This window comes from Sander lucioperca, chromosome 3, assembly GCF_008315115.2.
Source record: "Sander lucioperca isolate FBNREF2018 chromosome 3, SLUC_FBN_1.2, whole genome shotgun sequence".
In the NCBI taxonomy this organism is placed as follows: Eukaryota; Metazoa; Chordata; class Actinopteri; order Perciformes; family Percidae; genus Sander; species Sander lucioperca.
The window spans coordinates 29,788,289-29,806,655 of record NC_050175.1 but is presented as its reverse complement, the minus strand read 5'-3'; the positions used below and the strand labels follow the sequence as shown (position 1 = coordinate 29,806,655).

The 18,367-nt window shown below is 39.1% G+C and overlaps 1 protein-coding gene across 3 annotated transcripts; it reads right to left on the bottom strand.

Moving 5' to 3' along the window:
* Positions 1–6: 6 nt before the first annotated feature.
* itgb6 (integrin, beta 6) lies at positions 7–14,384 on the bottom strand. Of its 3 annotated transcripts, none has more exons than XM_035999633.1 (16): positions 11,841–12,077; positions 11,397–11,476; positions 11,044–11,242; positions 10,293–10,539; positions 9,944–10,109; positions 9,384–9,545; positions 9,076–9,171; positions 8,735–8,824; positions 7,356–7,490; positions 5,245–5,662; positions 4,937–5,159; positions 4,345–4,439; positions 2,403–2,519; positions 2,149–2,315; positions 1,207–1,331; positions 7–31 (listed from the first exon to the last, which is right to left on the bottom strand). In XM_035999633.1, the coding sequence occupies exons 1-15, from the start codon at positions 11,893–11,895 to the stop codon at positions 1,233–1,235; spliced, it is 2,349 nt and encodes a 782-aa protein (XP_035855526.1). In that variant the 5' UTR covers positions 11,896–12,077; the 3' UTR covers positions 7–31; positions 1,207–1,232. The 3 variants fall into 3 exon arrangements, with proteins under 3 accessions (XP_035855526.1, XP_031162062.1, XP_035855527.1); XM_031306202.2 differs by lacking the exon at positions 7–31 and adding an exon at positions 14,134–14,384 and having other exon boundaries at positions 493–1,331; positions 11,841–11,910; XM_035999634.1 differs by lacking the exon at positions 7–31 and having other exon boundaries at positions 493–1,331; positions 9,944–10,106; positions 11,841–12,078.
* Between the last annotated feature and the right edge of the window lie 3,983 nt (positions 14,385–18,367).

The window sequence follows — 18,367 nt, the reverse complement described above, 5'->3', positions numbered from 1 at the left end:
CCCCCACACACACACACACACACACACACACCTTTACCAGCTGCAATATTAAAGTAATGAACACAATGACAATGATTATAATCCAATATTATATATATTATATATATTATATAGATGACAGCTGTAATATATGGTTTCTGAGACACAGAAACCAACAAGTAGGATACCCCTCCATCAGAACACTATCCAACCCCAGGTTTCTCTTTATGTGGTCATTGGATGAAAAACAACTTTATTAAGTGAATTGCACCATGTGAGCACAATATATACTGTAACACAGATCCCTCCTAAAAGAAAGGGCCACAAGAGTACGTTATAACGCAGGACCCAGATAATCTTGTACATTAGTGGTGCACATTTTCAAGTAATGAAATTACCAAAAAAAAACAAACGGACACGCGATGAACCTGAGCTTTCAGGGCCCCACGCAGTTTGTCCGATGGGTAACCTACCATTGAGTGCGTGGAGTAGGAGAAAATGGAAACACTCAAGTAAAGTTCAAGTACCTCAATACAGTTCTTGAGGAAATGCACTTTCTTGCTTTTCCATCACTGGTCTGGAAAGAGAGAATACAGGGATGACTCTTTGACAGAGTTCACTCTCCCACTGTAAACAAAATCAAATTTAAATTGTGTTTCTTAATGCCAAATCTTACCAATAATTTTCAGAGGAACAACCTTGAATGCGGAAAGTTGCATTTTACAAAGAGCCAAAATTCAACTTTATTTATGTGCCATGCCACTAAAAAAACTCAATTATCAACACACAAGGCTCAGCCTTGCTTAGAATAAAACAACAAAGACAATATAAAAAAAAATCATGTTAATCCACCAGTGGCCTATATTTACATTCAAAATAAAACGTTCTTTTTCAGTAGTAGACCACTTGTAGTGTAGACTCTTCCTTTCCAAGCTGCATGTTACAGTAGACAAAAGTTTGTAGGACCATGCATCAGGAAAGTGCAGTGTTTAACAGTACATCAACAGTGCACGTTTACAGCAGCAAATTCATCATGTGTGTTTGTCTGTTCACAGTGTTGTCTACTGTGCTATAACACCACTGAATCAACTCAGAGATTAGTACAAAAACAAATTTTAGTACACATTTTGCCCTTTCTGTCTCTCACACACACACACACACACACACACACACACACACACACACACACACACACACACACACACATACACACACTTAAGTGTGCACTCATATGGTTGGCCTCCAGTTTATCATTAGTAGTGATCCAGTGTAATGATCTTTTCTCGCTCTGTGTTCTTATAAGTTACATTTTTGAATGTAGATGTTGAGCTTTTGAACAGAGGGTTGGTCCCCTGCAGAGAGACAAAGAAAAAAACTGAAATTAACAATCATAATCATTTTGAATTAAAAAGATGGAACAACTGACAACATATTGTCACCAGAACATTAGGGCAACAGCAACAATTACCATAAATGCATTTGCAATACATACTTTTATTTTCTAAAAAGCAAATGTTACTTAAAGAGAAGTAAATAGTGCTTTTGTTGGGGGCCAGTTTTTGCTGTGGATGAGGAAAACGGCAATTCAGTTTAGGGTTTAACTTTAAAACCCTTGGCATCAAAATCCATTCTTCTTCTCTGAGTCATAACTCAGTCAAATCTAAACACATAGATTTGGTGTGATTTACACTTTCTGTAGATATCATTATCTCCAATATCATTTTAAACAAACATCCTTAATTCTGCTTAAAAATTTTAGTAAAACAACACATCTCAGAACTTGCCTGAGAATCATCAAAGTGATAGTTGTCTGTACAGCCATGTGCATATTACAAACAGGAACTGCCAATAGCTTACTACTAATAGCAAACTTTTAATGGTGCCAATTTCCCCAAAATGTTAATAATTAAAGGCTAATACAACAGGGTTCAAGTTGTAGCCCACAGCTTACTAACTAATGCCATTGTTACATTATACTTCCGGTTTACATCTCGTAAGATTGATTATCAATTGATTGAACAGAGGTTTATGGCACAGAATAAGCTATATCAGGTTTTGGCTTATCACACACGATACCTGTTAGTAGGATCAATTCAATGTTGGTTTCAGTGTTTTCATGGGATTTGTTGACAATAAGAATAATATAGAATATTACTAGCCGTATATTACCGTCTGCCATTTTGCCTTTGCCCTTTCAGCCTCAAACTTGGCCACCTCTTTGCGGTCATGGACTGACACCAGCACCTTCCACACAGCCAGCAGGATCAGGCCGATACACACGATGGAAAGAGAGACCCCTAGAATAATCATGGAGATGTTGGGAGGCTCCGGGCAACCTGCGACAGGACAGAGGATGACATAAGACTCACCACCAGAACTCCCCCTTTTGTTTCATCTGTTTTCTACATTGTTGTAAAACTTACCGTACATCTGGAGATCATAGACAATGGTCCCCTTCTCACTTCCTTCCACATTAAATGAGATCCGGCACTCATTCTCCGTCATCAGCGTGCATTGCATAGAAGGGCTCTTGTCATAATCTAAGAGGAAATGTGAACATACATATCCATAAGGGTGGCATGAATCCATAGTAGATCATCTTCCCTTTCAACATTGTGCTGAGAATGTAAAAGGATATACTCGCCTCTGTTGTCCTGTCAGTGTGAGTTCCATATCAAAGACTACAATCTGGTGTGGGTGCATGTGTGTGTGTGGACCACACCATTGTATTTCACATCTAAAGCCTGAAAATACTCTGTGATCATCAGATATACCTCTCCGCTTGCACAAGTATAGCGGGTTTAAAATAATCTCTTCTATAAAGGAAGACAAGGTCGTTTGGCTATTCACATGCACTACAATAGCTCTGCCTGTACGACAAGGTAAATAATATGTTCCCCATTGTCTGGTGCTGCCTGAATGGACATGGATGGTGTTGTGTTAGAGAGAGGGGGTACAGGCTTCAGAGAGACACCCGAGTCGATGCAGGTCAGCATTCCTCCTAATCTCTGACCCATGGGGAAACTTATCATGGCTCTATGTTGATACCACTATCAAAAACTGAGCTGAGAGAACAAACTCCAGCGACAACAAGCATTTACACTACAGGTAAGTGATTGTGCTAAAAGGCCGATGCAAAAGGACTTATTGTACATTTTTATAGTGTTAATGTCAGTGTACATCCTGTAAAAAATAGTCTTCTTTAATTCTGTAGGAATAGAGGTTTATTTTAGAACAAGACTTAGCTGCTGGATGAAAACTTGATATTGTAACTTTAAACTAAAAAAGGCTTACCTTACCTTATTTTGCATGTTTTAGCTAAATCAAACTGATTTAATTCCATGCCAGTGCAATATGAATATCAACTTGCACAGAGTTGAAACCTGCTAGAGATCCTTCAGAGAGAAGATTTAGTGACCTTGTTTGCCTTCAGTGTTGTATCCTTGTCAAGGAATGTTTTGAAAATTACTCCTTGTTAATCTCTTCCAAGAAACCATCACATTCAAGTTGGGCTGCCAAAAAGCCATGTAGTCCTCAGCTACTGTATGTTATCAACAAACCTGGATGACAAGCAATATGCAAACATGGACACTTTTTTTAACAACGGTTTCTTTGTGGTGACCATTTCTTAAGTTTTAAGATTTTAAAGGTTCCCACTTCTTCTGTAAGGCAAAAGAATAAAAAAAAGTCCACGCCCATGAGATGGTAATGTTACATGAAGGGAACAAAAAATCCCTGGTGATACATGGACTATCTGAAGCAAGTTTCAAGTATCAGCCAGTTGATTTTCACACTTTACTTACGTGGCTGCTTGGTAAGGTATAAAAACAATTCTAAAAACATATGGCATGCTTTGGAAAATAGATAAGTAATATTAAGTGCATGCACATAGTTAAATATAAACAACAAATTATTAAACCCTTTTCAAAATCAACTAGGCCTACATAAATTCTAACGTTGACAATTTTGACACATACTTGACAAGAGCTGGGCAACAATTCAATATGATTGTTTATCAAATGTCATTATAAAATCATATCAGGATGATTTGCTCTTATTATGTAATCGGAATCCAAATTTGTTTTCCAACTTGATGATTGATGATCCAATTCAAAATGAATACAATTCTAGAGTGATTGAAGTTTTGTTTGGCAGATGCCAAGCCTTTGTTCTCCATGTAATGCATAACAGTCACACAATTGATTTAATGTCTGATTTTGCATGCATTGATATATTGTGATATATATCTATATCTATATTAGAAAATACCAATATTAAAGTCTCAATTATGATTTGAACCATATTATCCAGCCAACAACAAGATAAGATACAGATACAGAACAGGTAGATTATGATGTGCTTTACCTGCTGTTGTGTTGATGGAAATTTTGGGGGTGCTGCACTTTTGATCACACAACTTGGCATCGTCCTTATCTAGCAGATGGCACTCTACACAGGTCCTGGTGTTAAAACAAGTGGAAAAACAAAAGGTCAGGTTTTCCTTAGAGATGATACAGTACCTCTCCGGAAGCTAAGTTTTAATGAGGCTTCAATCGTTGACGCAGTGAGTACAAAGAAATCACAGTGTTGGTCACTTATCACAGTTTTCCCAAGGCTTCACTCACTCTCTATCACCCACCTCCCCTATAACAATGGTATCAAATGGCACTAGCCCTGACAGCTGCTTTACAATGAGGCAAGGAAATCTCTTAGTGCTGTGTTGGGGACATTAGCTTCTTCTTTTGATGTCACATGGAAGGTGTAGACACATATGAACAAGGGGACCAGAACCTGATATGTCTGTATTCAAAAGAACAGACGGATCATGTGGCACAAGGATACGACATCTTATATCTTTCAGGTAAAGAAACAACAATTACAGAGGTAACACAGACAAAAGCCTTCACATTACATCCTTATTCACCTCTAAGAGCTGATTGCATGAATGTGTTCTGACCTTGCAGAGCTACAGGCGTCTCCACATGTTGCGCACTTCTCACACTTGTCCCCAGATGCTCCAGGTACAGAGCAGACACAGTGGCCACACTCACATCTCCCCCGACCACTGCAGAAAGCGCCATCCTCTGACATGCACGCCTCAGTGCTAGTGCTGCAGTTACAATACTCCCCTGTCCAGCCGCTTTCACAGTGACACTCCCCGCAGTCACACACCCCGTGGCCTACAAACAGAAAATCCCTAAAGCAATTGGCTCAACTCAAAAACACGTGAATCATTTGTAAAATTCATCACGTGTAATTACTCACCTCCACAGAGCTCCCCACGGAAACGAACACAGGAGTAATTGTCACACTCGCAGTAAGGTCCGTAGATGCGTCCAAAGCTGGATGCATGACACACGCACTGTCCGCAGTAGCACTGCCCCTGACCACTGCATATCTCAGACTCATTGTGTGAGAGGCAGTTGCTCAACAAAGCGCTTTCCTCATTGCATTCGCACTTCGATCCCAGGAACCCCGGCTGACACACACATACGCCGCACTGGAAAGCCCCCTGGCCCTCGATGCACTGGCTGCTGTTTGCTTCAGGAGGCTGCCGGCAGTCGCACGAGCAAAGAGACTCCAGTTGCACCTCCAAACTGTCCTGTAAACCCACCGGTTTGAGGGAGAAGTGGCGAACACCGGACAGGCATCCTGGGAGCTCCACAGACACGTTGAACACTACCTGAGGAGCAAAGAAAAAGCCCCATGAAAAGAATGAATTAATCCTTAAAAGTATTGACTGTTACCAAAGCCTGATACAGCTTATTCCTCTGCAGAGCTCCATTTTTGTCCAAAAGCTATTAAAACACATCAATGAGCCACACTGTTGCACTGGACATGTTCCTTCATTATGAAGAACATGGGCACTGTATTTCATTTTGGGTCAATCCCACATATATCATCCTGCTACCATAAATACTCACTAGAGCACCACATTTCTATTCCCCAACAAAGCACTGTTTACTCCTCTTTGAGTAACATTTACTAAAAACTGCAGTGCTCAGCTGTTTTAGGAAATTATTTAGCCTATTTAAAAAAAAAATACACTTTGTATGTGTGACACAGACAGGCTGGGAAAGTCAGAAACTATTGAGATACGAACTAACGCATTGTTGGTTTTGTTGGCAATAGAAAAATGAAGACTATTGCCAGCTTTATTATTTTAATTCCCCCAAATCACCAAATGACAAAAACAAAAAAAAAATTAGGGCTGCAACTATCAATTCTTTTTTTTATTACCGATTAATATGTCGATTATTTTCTTGATTAATTGATTTATACGTTTTTCCATAATATATCAGAAAATAGAAACAAATGTAATTACCCACAGCCTGAGGTGATGTCATCAAATTACTTGTTTTATTCAAAGAACAGTCAAAAACCCAGATATATTAAGTTTACTATCATATAAGACAAAGAAAAGCAGAAAATCATCACATTTGAGAAGGGGGGACCAGAGAATGTTTTTGGATGAAAAATCATTAATCAATTATTCAAATTTCTAGTTTTCTGACTAACTAATCGATTTAATTACATCACTGCAGCTCTGTAAAATAGAGAGCACATACAGCTTTATGCGGAGGTGTCTCCAGATCAATTGATGCTCTTTCACACCTCAAAAAGGATAAAGGCTCAAAAAGGGAAAATGGCCTCAAAATTGTATTCACTAGGACTTATCGTGTTTTTGCACATAAAACATGTTATGTGTTGGATGTACCCTGTGTAGGAATAGTGCAAGCATTTTTTTTTCTTTTTTCAGATTGCACTTAATGTGTTATGTATTGTGACAGGGGCTATGTATTTTCTTGTATTATGGCCTACTTGAGCATATAAAAAAATTGCTCACTAAGAACCTTCTAACCACAATCCCAAACTGGCAGTTTGATTTTCTGTATACTGAATTGTTTACCTAAAGTAAACTTCTTTGACTTTTATGCACATCATGTCTTTTTTTAAATATTAGTTTTTCTAAAATTATACTTTAAAGAAATCCCAAAATATCACCTTTCGCACAGTAGCGAAATATATTGCAATATATTGAATAGTGACCCATGTATCGTGATACGTATCTTATCGCCAGATTCTTGCCAATACACAGCTCTACTTTATACATTTATTCAATTTTACTTTTATCATTTGTATTTACATTTTATATCACCAGGTGGCCTGAGAGTAAGAGTACATCTTTCAGTATATCTCTATGATTATTTTTTATTTTTGGTGTGTCCAATTATTTTACTGTTACTATCCTTTTATTGTCCTAACACTCTTATCAGTTTGTCAGTCACATGTTAAGCACTTTCAACTGCACTAGCCTGTATAAAAAGGTGCTATACAAATATAAAGAAAAAGCAGTTTAAAGCAAAACAACTGACCGTCTCTCCAGGTTTGATGTTGGAGCAGCGTTTTTCATCAGTGAGGACGGTCCCATTTGGGCAAATGGCTGTAAAGGACATCTGGAGCTCTTCTGTGTCTCCAAGGACCTCCAGTTCAATCTCTGAACGCAGTTCCTGGAAAACAGTACAAATATATGTCAGCACCTTGCGCGGAAATGCAACTGGCAGCGCAGATCTGGCACTGAACAAAAGGCTTTCCTCCCCAAAATAGTAACATTCACCATCAAATCAATATGCTGACTCACAAAGTGGGATTTCCAGGGCTTTAAGTGGAATCACACTTTCACCCTGCTCTGACCTGTAGCGTACTGAAACAGTTTGAACGCTCCTATTTAGCTCTCTCTTTTTCGGTGAGTCATCATCCCAGGTGTGCTGGGCTCTTAACAGCACCTGAGGAAAGGGCGACAGATCGTCTCAACTGGAGGAAAGGCTGTGTTTGACTGACTAATGAACTCTGTGACGGACTGTCTGGGTGCTAACAGAGAGTTAAATGTGTGTTTCCTGTAGCCCTGTAATTGTACTGTGCCTTCAGTGTTGCTAAGGCGGGGAAAACATGGGGATGTTTATGGGATACACACAATCGAAGACGGATTACAGTGAAGTGGGCAGAACAGATTCAAAAGATGTAACTGTTATTCAGTAAATATGTTGAAGGGTATTTAAAGTGGGGTGGCTGAAATATCTATCCACTAAGCAACAAACATTAATCCAAAATTGCAGGTAAGTATAAATGCTAATCAAATGTCTTCTATCACTAAATATCTGTCTGTTTGTTTTTTATTTCCCTTAAGAACCACAGCTATATCTTCAATCAGTGCAATAATAAGGACTCCTCTCTTCAGTGTGGTTAACATGGCGGAGAATAAAAGGGGGTGTAAAAGACATAACTGATGAATAAATTAGAGGACTTGCCACCAGTCACTGCCGCCAGGGGGGATTTTCCTTTTAGAAGGAGTGCAAGAGGTAGTCAGAGAAAGAAAGATAGAGAGAGAGAGAGTGGGGAAGAAAGAGCAAGTCAGAGTCAGAAGGGATGAGGAGATCAAACAGCTGGGACAGGCAGAGACTTGCTGTCAAACATGCTGATGCAAGACACCACAGAAAAAGTAATAGAAGAAAGAATGAAAGAGATAAAGCAAGAGAATGAAAAGGATTGGAGAAGGCAGAGATACTGTCTATTGGCTTTAAGATGTACGGAGTGTTAAATCATAAATGCTTTATGTTCATGTCTTGGATAAAACTAATGAAATTGAACACAGTTTTACTGCTTTTATAATGGCAAGTGTCTTATTTCTTATGACCAGAGGCTGCACACACACACACACACACACACACACAGATCACCAAGACTGTTTACCTACTTTGTATGCTGTTACAATCAGTTCCAGGATGTTCCGCGAATCTGTCGCCAGGACTCCAACTGTGGCGCCAGGTATTAGATTTGCATAGTTCTGTGAGAAAAAAAACAACAGATAAATATTAAAGTCAATGTTAGAAATGTGGGCAGACTTGCCTCAAGATCCCGAGTACAGAAGAAAAGAGGGCTAGTTCGAACAGGTTCAATGAGAATGCAGCTCCATTCATAAATATGCTAACCTCAGTAAACATTGTGCTCACACAAACACTTGCATTTTCCAGTTCTACAGTTTAGACATATCCTGCTGGAAAGAAATGAATACATTTAAAAAGCAGAAGCTGTTACCTTATAGTTGAGTTTCTGTCCTTCTGTCACAGCAAATATCAGTAAGATATTGTTCTCCACCACCTTATCAATCAACTGACCAAGAGTTGGATACTCCTGGAAAAAAAATGGTGAAATGTCAAGCGTGAATGTGCTTTAAGGCTGTGACGATGCATCATAGATGACTCTAAAATCACTCATGTAATGAAAGTTATGAAACTGAGGTCACAGAATGGGTTGATATTTAAAAAAGAATCACATCTATTACAGCATAATGCATAATGCAGAAGATAGACAAGTCTTTCTACAAAGAACCTCTGTGGACTCACCTGCACTATGGACATGGAGTATTCATTGTTGGCATCCAGGTGACACTGCCCGTCGTTGGGAATCACAATACCGGCCATCTTACTGTCCATCCCAAAGTGTGAGTCAGCATCACTGACAAACACCAGCAAACGCATGGAATCATTCCTCCAGCCTATCTTGTCCTATCAGGAGACACATTATGTTGATCATCCTCCTTTTTATATCATCAAGTGACTAATCAAATAATGAAGTTGAGCCAACACAGATCACAAACTAACAATCTAAATATGACGAAGATGATGAATAATTTTATTTTGGTTAACATACATGAAAGAAACAATTATTTCCCACAATTTGCCCCCGTAGCTAACAAAAAAAAGAATAGGCTAAAGCCAAGGCTTATGTTTGCCTATCCTATAATCCCCATAGAATCACCCAGAAATCCAATACAAATAAATGAAAGTAAATACTTGAGTACAATCCTAGTAATACATTTTGTAATCAAATCACTTCATAACCCTTACTTAATTTAGATTTTAAAGCTAAATATCTTATAGATATTTGAAAATCAAAATCTCACCCCACAAACAGCTGCCTGCATGACGGCGTCAAAGCCACACTCTGGCACATCAGTATTTGCAGATACACGCTGCATTGCGATTATCTTGTTGAACTTGTCGGTGCTGCTCGTCAGGGACAAGACGTGTTTGTAGCCAAACGTTGGCAGGCAGGTTGAGCCAACACTACTGCAACACAGCAGAAGTCAAAAACCAAAGAGTTGAAAAATTAGATTCTCTCAGATACCAAATGACATTGCTGAAATGTCAAACATCAGAAAAGAGGATACTGTTGAATGTCATCTTGCTGAAATTTTAAACACCAGAAAAGAGGATGTTGTTAAAGGTCATGCTTTAATATTTATTGTTTACCTGCATGGGTTGGCCAGCTCTTCTTCTGTGATTTTGATGAATGGCAGGACAGGTTTCTCCACAAAAGAGCCAAAGCCCATTCGAAATTTACTGGTGAGAGTGGCCATCTCTTTAGACAAAGAGGAGCCCAAGTCTTTGATCATCGCCAGATCGTCGATCATGGATGCTGACAGGTCCATCAGGTAGTATATGTCCACAGGATAGTCCTCCGTGTGTTGAATCTTGACCTGGAAAGTCACCTGGATGCCTGTGCAAATAACAACCTTATTTGTCTTATAGGCTATATTAGCCCTCCTACACAATCTGGACTGTGGTCATAACAACTACATCTTATAACTTATTCCCTGTTATATATTGTTCTTATTATTATTCAATCGGTCAGTTAATGTTATTATGTTAATATTTCATAGTCATAGTTAATATTTAATAATAATAAAATAATATTGTACTGCACTGTTCAATCCCTGCACTGTTCACTTTTGCACTATCACCATTGCACACAGTCTACCATAGCACCTTATCATGGTCGTTGCATTTCTGTGCATGATTTTTATTTTTATTCTTATGTATGTGTGTTATATGTGTGTATATGTGTTTGTTGTGTTAAGGTTGTCTAAGCCACTGGATCCTAAAATTTCCTTCGGGATGAATAAAGTATCTATCTATCTATCTATGTCTTATTTCTCGTTTGAAAACAAGGAACTACTTCATCGAACCACAACATCATATCAGAATGCGCTGTGTGGCGTACCAGGACGCAGCTTGAGTGCCATTTTCTGTGGGGAGATCTGAGTGCTGTTTACGTTGCCTGTCTTCTTTCCGAGTGGGCGATCCTGCAGGATTTGGCCTTTGGAGACAGGGAACTCCAGCTGGTCCCTGGCACATCCCTTTTCTAGTAAGATATCCAGTGTGTTACACCTTTCGCTGACTGAAAACCAGTCTGTAAAATTCTGGAAGGTGAAGGAAAAGTCAGATTGAGATTGTTTTATAGTTGGCCATACAATATAAGTTTTATTATCATGAAAAAAAACAAACAAGCAATGTCATTTTGCTCACCTGTGCCCAGAATACCTTTTTTTCATACATGCAACCCTAGCTGCTTACCTCCTGTGTGCACCAGGCACAATGAGAACTGAGCTGCAGACACTCATCACAGGTCACAGCGCTGCCAGCTGAACATGATCCTGCAGCACACATCAACACAGTGCACAGTCAGAGTGAGAATGTCAACACCAACCACTTTCCTGCAACACTTAAAAATCTCTACAAGGAAGAAAATCGGAATTTTAAAAAGTATTTGGACCTGATAAAATGAAAAATTTGTTTAATTTAAGGTGTAATACATTCATTAACATATATAACTCTACGGTGAAGTGCAGTTTTAAAAATATATATCTTTCCTTGCATAAAAATGATTTTCACAATAAAACACCAGTCATAAATACCAAGACAGCATTTATGGTCTTGCTCTTGAGTAACTGTTACTCTTTGTGCGCATTATAAGCGTGTTGCCATTGATTTTTGAATCCGAACAACAGTTCCGCTTACCTTCCACGGTGTTGATCCAGTACCGAAGAATCAGGCTCAGCAGTATAAGCCCCATTAGTCCGTGAGGTTACTGGTTATGAGGAAACAGAAGAAGAATATTTCAAGTTGTCTCATATTTACACGAGTGAAACACATCCAGCGTCATGCCTCCTCTCCTCAACAGAAAGTAGACTACAGATGGCAGCGCTACCGTCCCACACTACCTGGTTAGAGGAGGAGGAGGAGGCTGCCTTTACCTGCTCTGCCTTTTATGTACACTTCCGTCCAGGTGAGAAAGCGAGGCGGGCGCGAGGAGAAATCAAAGCCATAAGCTGCTGACATGCTGCCCGCTAACTGATTTGTTTCAAACCCCTTATGAATCAGGGTTGTTCCTTCAACATGTAGTCATATTTATAAGTGATAAAGAATGCAAGAATAAATATAATGAGGAACATTTATCAGAAGTTCAACACCAGTAAATAGTAGAGCAAACAATATAATAGTTATAGGTATTAATAGCCATTCTGAGTGTAGTTATCAGGTGTGGTACGAGTGCAGTGGTGGAAAGTAAGTAGGCTAAATTTACTCAAGGTAGCCTACTTCTAATTTATGCCACTTCAACTTCTACTCAGATCAATATTGCACTGTTTACTCCACTACATTTATTTCAAAGTTATTGTTACTTTCCAGATTAAGCTTTTTAAAAAAACATATAGCTTAGAGTATAAAATTCAATGCAAATATTTAAAGCAGTGTGTATTATGGGCCTCTTGTCACTTGTCAGATGTCTACAAGTTGTTAGCAGAATTTAAATAATACCTTGAGGCTCAAAGAGATTTTCCAGTATTTCACAAAAAAGCAGATTTATCTTGTGACTTCTTGGTTGGGAACCGCTCGCCTAAACTTCCAAACTGTAGCCTATATAAAGTAGTTAAAACTAGCTTATCATGTAACAGTATATTTCTGGCATTTTGCTGCAGAATGAGCATACTTCTACTTTTATTACTTTAAGTACATTTAGCTGTTAATACTTTATTTTTAACATAAGTACTTTAGCAGAAGTTTGAATGTAGGACATAGCATTTTTACGTTATTGTATTGGTACTTTTACATGCCTATTTCAGATAGATAGATAGATAGATAGATAGATAGATAGATAAAGTTAACTTACTTGCTTCACAGGATTGTTGTGGTGCCCACATTACATTAAGATATTGTTTACACCCTCATTACATTACTGCAACAATGTAATAGGCTTGAAATTAGTGTCACTCATATAGAAATGGCTTAATCATTGAACTCTGGCCAAAGAGTAATAATAAAACACAGACAGGCCACATCATAAGCAAATACAGGCTGTATACCCCTATTACCCAGACACCATAACAGAAGATAAGGTTAATCTTTAACGACACAAGATTATGAATCATTGTCTCACAAGAATGGTCTCAACTTGACGATTGACTCGAGGCAAAACCGAGTATGCAGGCCTATCACAAAATATGAAATGTGAGCATGAATGTGTGCTTGTTCTGTGTGTATAATACGAGGGGGAGGAGGGTGGAGCTGTGTAGGTGTTGAATCATTGACAGCTGCAGTGCAAATATCGCTGCTTGTCCCAACTCAGAGGAATCTCACAATTCAGCACCACACCCCTCTGAATCTGGGTGAGTCCCATCTGTCACCCCAAACCAAACCCCACCTCCACCCCTCTTATACTAATCCCTCTCAGCCCGCTTTTCTCCTCCTCCGTTCTTCTTTCAATGGCATCCCTCTCTTCTCAGCTCTCTGTACTTTGATCCACCTTACCCAGTAGCCTTCTTGAAGTGTTGGTCTGTGAAATTGCCCTTTCATTTGTACCTCTTTGCCTCCTCTCCTCTCCTCTCCTCTCCTCTCCTTGCTTGTCATTATTTTCTGAATTTCTTAGAAAATATGTCAGCATGATGCAATCAAACACCATTCTTTTGTAACTTCTGATTTTTAAGGTGATTTAATGTCCTGTATGATATGATCAAGTGGATTATAGATGTTTATGGTTTAATAAGGTGTCACAGTTGCACCATACAGTTACTCACATTTGAACTTGACTTTAATCTAAATTTAAAACATTGCCTTTCAGTTTGGTGTGACGGAAATCTGACAGTAATGTTTGAAGCACATCATGACATGATTTTTAAAGAGTGTCAGTCTCATCAAAAATCCAGCAATCCATAAATTACTCTCCCACATATTTCTCTCTAAGCACTACACATTTTCTATGCATAGACATATGTCTAGAGATACATATTACTAACCCTGCAATGAGCCAACTCACCTTCAGGGGTGTCCTCTGATATCATGCTGTCTTGTCTCAGTCTGTCTTCCTTGTCATCAAGTGAAAAATTGAGAGAAATGGAGCGTCAGGCCAGTACATTCAGTCCTATTGTATCCCGGCAGTCGTCAGAGTAACAGTAAACCTATTGTAACGGCGCCCTTTATGAAGCATGGCGCTAGGGTGACCCTGCTGCCCATGCTCCTTGGCTCATGTGTGCTTTTGTGTGTGTGTGCTTCTGAAAGAGGGTGAGTGGGTGTGCATGCATACTGGGGTCATGTATGGCTGTTTGCACAAGCTCCAACTTGCCTGTGTGTGTGTGTGTGTGTGTGTGTGTGTGTGTGTGTGTGTGTGTGTGTGTGTGTATGTGTGTGTGTGTGTGTGTGTGTGTGTGTGTGTGCAGGGGGAGGCTGGGATGATGATGAGTGACAGTAACAACTGTTGGCTGTGAGACCTCAACAGGAGCCAGCTTCTTTATTAAGAGACGACCTGACTGATGTGATAGTGTTGCGCTCTAGAGGCTAAAGCTGGTGTGAACTGCAGCGAAACTGTCTTTGGATTTCTAGTTTGGATTGTGTGTGTGTGTGTGTGTGTGTGTGTGTGTGTGTGTGTGTGTGTGTGTGTGTGTGTGTGTGTGTGTGTGTGTGTGTGTGCGTGCGTGCGTGTACATGCACATGTTTGCTCAAGTTCAATTACTTCTTGCAGTGAGAAGGAGGAGGAAGCCGAGAGAAGGAGTGCCAGTTCATTAATACAGCCTCCTTCTTACAGAAGTATGGCTGGAATGCAGGTGTTCACATTCATGCATATGTGAGTGGAACAAAGAAATAGAGCATAGGCCTACACTATAAAACAATTGAAGCCCCAAAATCATAATGTTTTGACTCAGTGGGCTTAACCATTTGTACATCATGCAACACTAACTATCTTTAGATTAAAACCAAGTTTAAAGCCATGGTAATGGCAGTGTGAGGCCATTAGCAAGCTTACAGTACATGCTCACCATGATATTGCTAACATGCTGATGTTTAGCAGATATAACAGGTACTATGTGTTGGTATTTGCAAATTAACAGCTGATGGTAATGTCATTAGTTTGGCAGGATATAGTAGAGATATTTCAATCAAGAACTACATACTCAACCTCATGGTGTCACTACAGAAAAAGGCAAAGAATAACTATAGTCATTAAGATGAATCATCTAAGGAACATTAATGTCTAAACAAAATGCCATGGCATTTCCAATAGCCTAATTCTTTCGATTTTTCAGTCTGGACCAAAGTGGTGGAGTGACTGACATTGCCATCCCTAAAATAACTCCTCACGAGAAACACTTTAATAAAAAACAAACAAACAAGAAACCCCAGGAAGAGCAACAGAGGAGTCATTCTTCTTCCTGGATGGACAGATGTGCAACAACGCTATATGTACAGACAAATATCGCTGTCCTTTGAAAACCATGTGTAGACTTTTCATGAGCCAAAAAGGAAAACTAGCTTTGTGACAAAACAATTTTCAGATTATCCAATGTTTTTTTTTATATAGTTTAAGAAGTATGGTCATTTTCTCAACCGATAAAAGTACATTTAATCCTTCAATTTACCTAAAAAAAAACTGTGATACAGAATGTACTAGAAGAAGATAAACATACAGATTGAAAAGATAAGAAGCAACATACACCTGTAGCTTGTTTATTGACTGTATGTATGTACAGTATGTTGAAGTGGTGTGATGTATAAAGTTGGCTCTTGCAGTGATAGCCTTATTGTTCGGACTTAAAGTGGCCATATTATGCTCATTTTCAGGTTCATAATTGTATTTTGAGGTTGTACCAGAATAGGTTTACATGGTTTAATTTTCAAAAAACACCATATTTTTGTTCTACTGTACATTGCTGCAGCTCCTCCTTTCACACGCTGTCAGGTTTCTGTTTTAGCTACAGAGTGAGACCTCTTAACTTCTGTAACATCTTTGTTGTCAGTCACACATGCGCAGTAGCTAGGTAAGGATTACATGAGCTAGCTCCAACTTCGGCCTGTACAAGGCAGGATTAGCCGGGAGACTTCTTCTAAACTAGGGTGCACTTCCAACTTTGCGTGGAATACCTGCAGAACAGGGACATGTAAGTAGTTCTATACAATTTATTTTGTAGATTAGGGTGAATTTGTGTGTATTGTAGCAGTGTTTTGCCATTGAGAACGAGCTAGCATGCTAACGGTTAGCTCCCTAGGCCCCTTGTCTCGGCTAGTGACGTAGAAAGCCGTGCAGATTTTGAACAGCTTGCCCGGAGACTGAAGGGAGGACACATTCAGAAACCGTATCTCACTCAAAACAGCATGGATGTTTTTTTTTTCAAAGTTTGTATGCGTGTGGAAGTACCAGAGACACAAAATAACACCCCAAATCCCAGAAAAAGTGTTTTTTTTCCATAATATGGGCACTTTAAAAAGGAAGGGTTTTATCACCAGGCTCATGCAACAGACTATATTTTGATCCATAGTGGTTCCTCATCAGACCAAGTTCATGTACTGTTCAGGTAAGAAGTTGTATTTAGCAGTGGTGGCGGAAGTGTTCAGATCAGATTAAAGTAAAAGCATTACTGTATATACTATATATAGAATATAGTAAATATATAGAAAATAGTAAGAAATGCCGTCATAATTACCCAATGTTTATTTTGTCCAACTAACAGTCCTAACCTCAAAGATAGTTTTATTCTATTATTAAAATATTGAGAAGGAAACACAGCACATCCTTATATTGTTGGATAGTTTGATTTATAACAAAGCATCATATTTTATGAGCTCTTTAAATGTTTTGTGTGCAAAAATCTTAATTTGTAAAGTAACTAAAGCTGTTTGATAGACGTAGTGGCGTAAAGAGTACAATATTTCCTTCTGAAATGTAGTAGAAGATAAAGTAACATGAAATTAAAATAAACTGCTATTTATTCCGGCCACCCATTTGATCGACCAATCAATCGGGAAATTAAATCATCTGCATATCATCGATAATGAATTACTGTAAGCTTCAGTATACTGTCTATTTGACCACCCTTTTGGTTATTTTCTTTTTAACACATTGAAATAATTTGGAATTGACATTATTGAGAGCAACAAGCAGTAACAGTCTGCATCTTTAGGAAGCATCCCGTGTGTTGAATTGCTGATGTGGTGTATGACACTAAATGAATGATATTGGATACTGAAACAGGCCTCCCATCTTAACGCCTGTGCCCCGGGTCTGACCTTGGGCCTTCTCAAGGGATCAGTGCCATGTGTCCCCTCAGCTGTGGAGAATTAAAAGAGAGACAGAGAGCGGATGAGAGGAAAGAGAGAGGGACTCTACTTGGCATGTGTCTTATGTTCAAAGACTTGATGCCCTTACAATAGGCACTTGATTGACATGTGTGTGTGCTACATGGGATGTGTATGTATATTCCTGGAGTTGGGGTTGAATGGATGGTGTTGGGTGGGTGTGATGGCTAATCTTGATCCCTTTGACTGGCAAGAGATGGGGGGCATGGTGCCTTTATGTCTCTGGGATCAACTGTGCTAAGTCTGAGCTTAAAGGGAGATCCGGTATAAGAGTGAAACTACAAAGGCAGTATGCCTGAAATAGTGCAGGAAAGGGCTCTAGCATGAGCACACACATGTTGCACTTGTTGCTCATCCGATCCGTCATAAGTTGGATAATAGGATCAGACATACAAAAAGATATCCAAGCTTGAAAATTAGTTCTGGTTTCAAATATGCTGGACAACTTTGGCTCACAGCACCCTCTGCTGCCAGATAATTAGTACAGCCCATTAATTATTGAAAATAATGGACTTGATTTGACGTTCTGCTATTAAAGTATTAAATGGGCACTTCACCAATTGAACATATGAAGATCAATTTTCTTGTTGAGCACAGTAATGAATGAAGTTTTCTGTAGCTCTGGAGGGAGATCCATTTTTTTTAAAAACAGTTATTTTGGCTTTGGGTTGGAGACATTTTAATGGAAAGCATGGGTTATAAACTGGAGTTGCAGAGTTTGAAAGTTGCAAGCTTTTAATAGGAAGTGAAGATAAAAAAAAAAAAAAATGTTATGAGCTGCATAATGGAAATTGTAGGATCGAACACTTCTGCAGCTTGACTCAGACAAGGGATTTAAAGTGAGGATATCACGGCCTCTGCTGCTGATTTTGACCTTTGGTTTTGTTAATCTGTCTCTAAACAGATTACACCGAGTTCCCCCA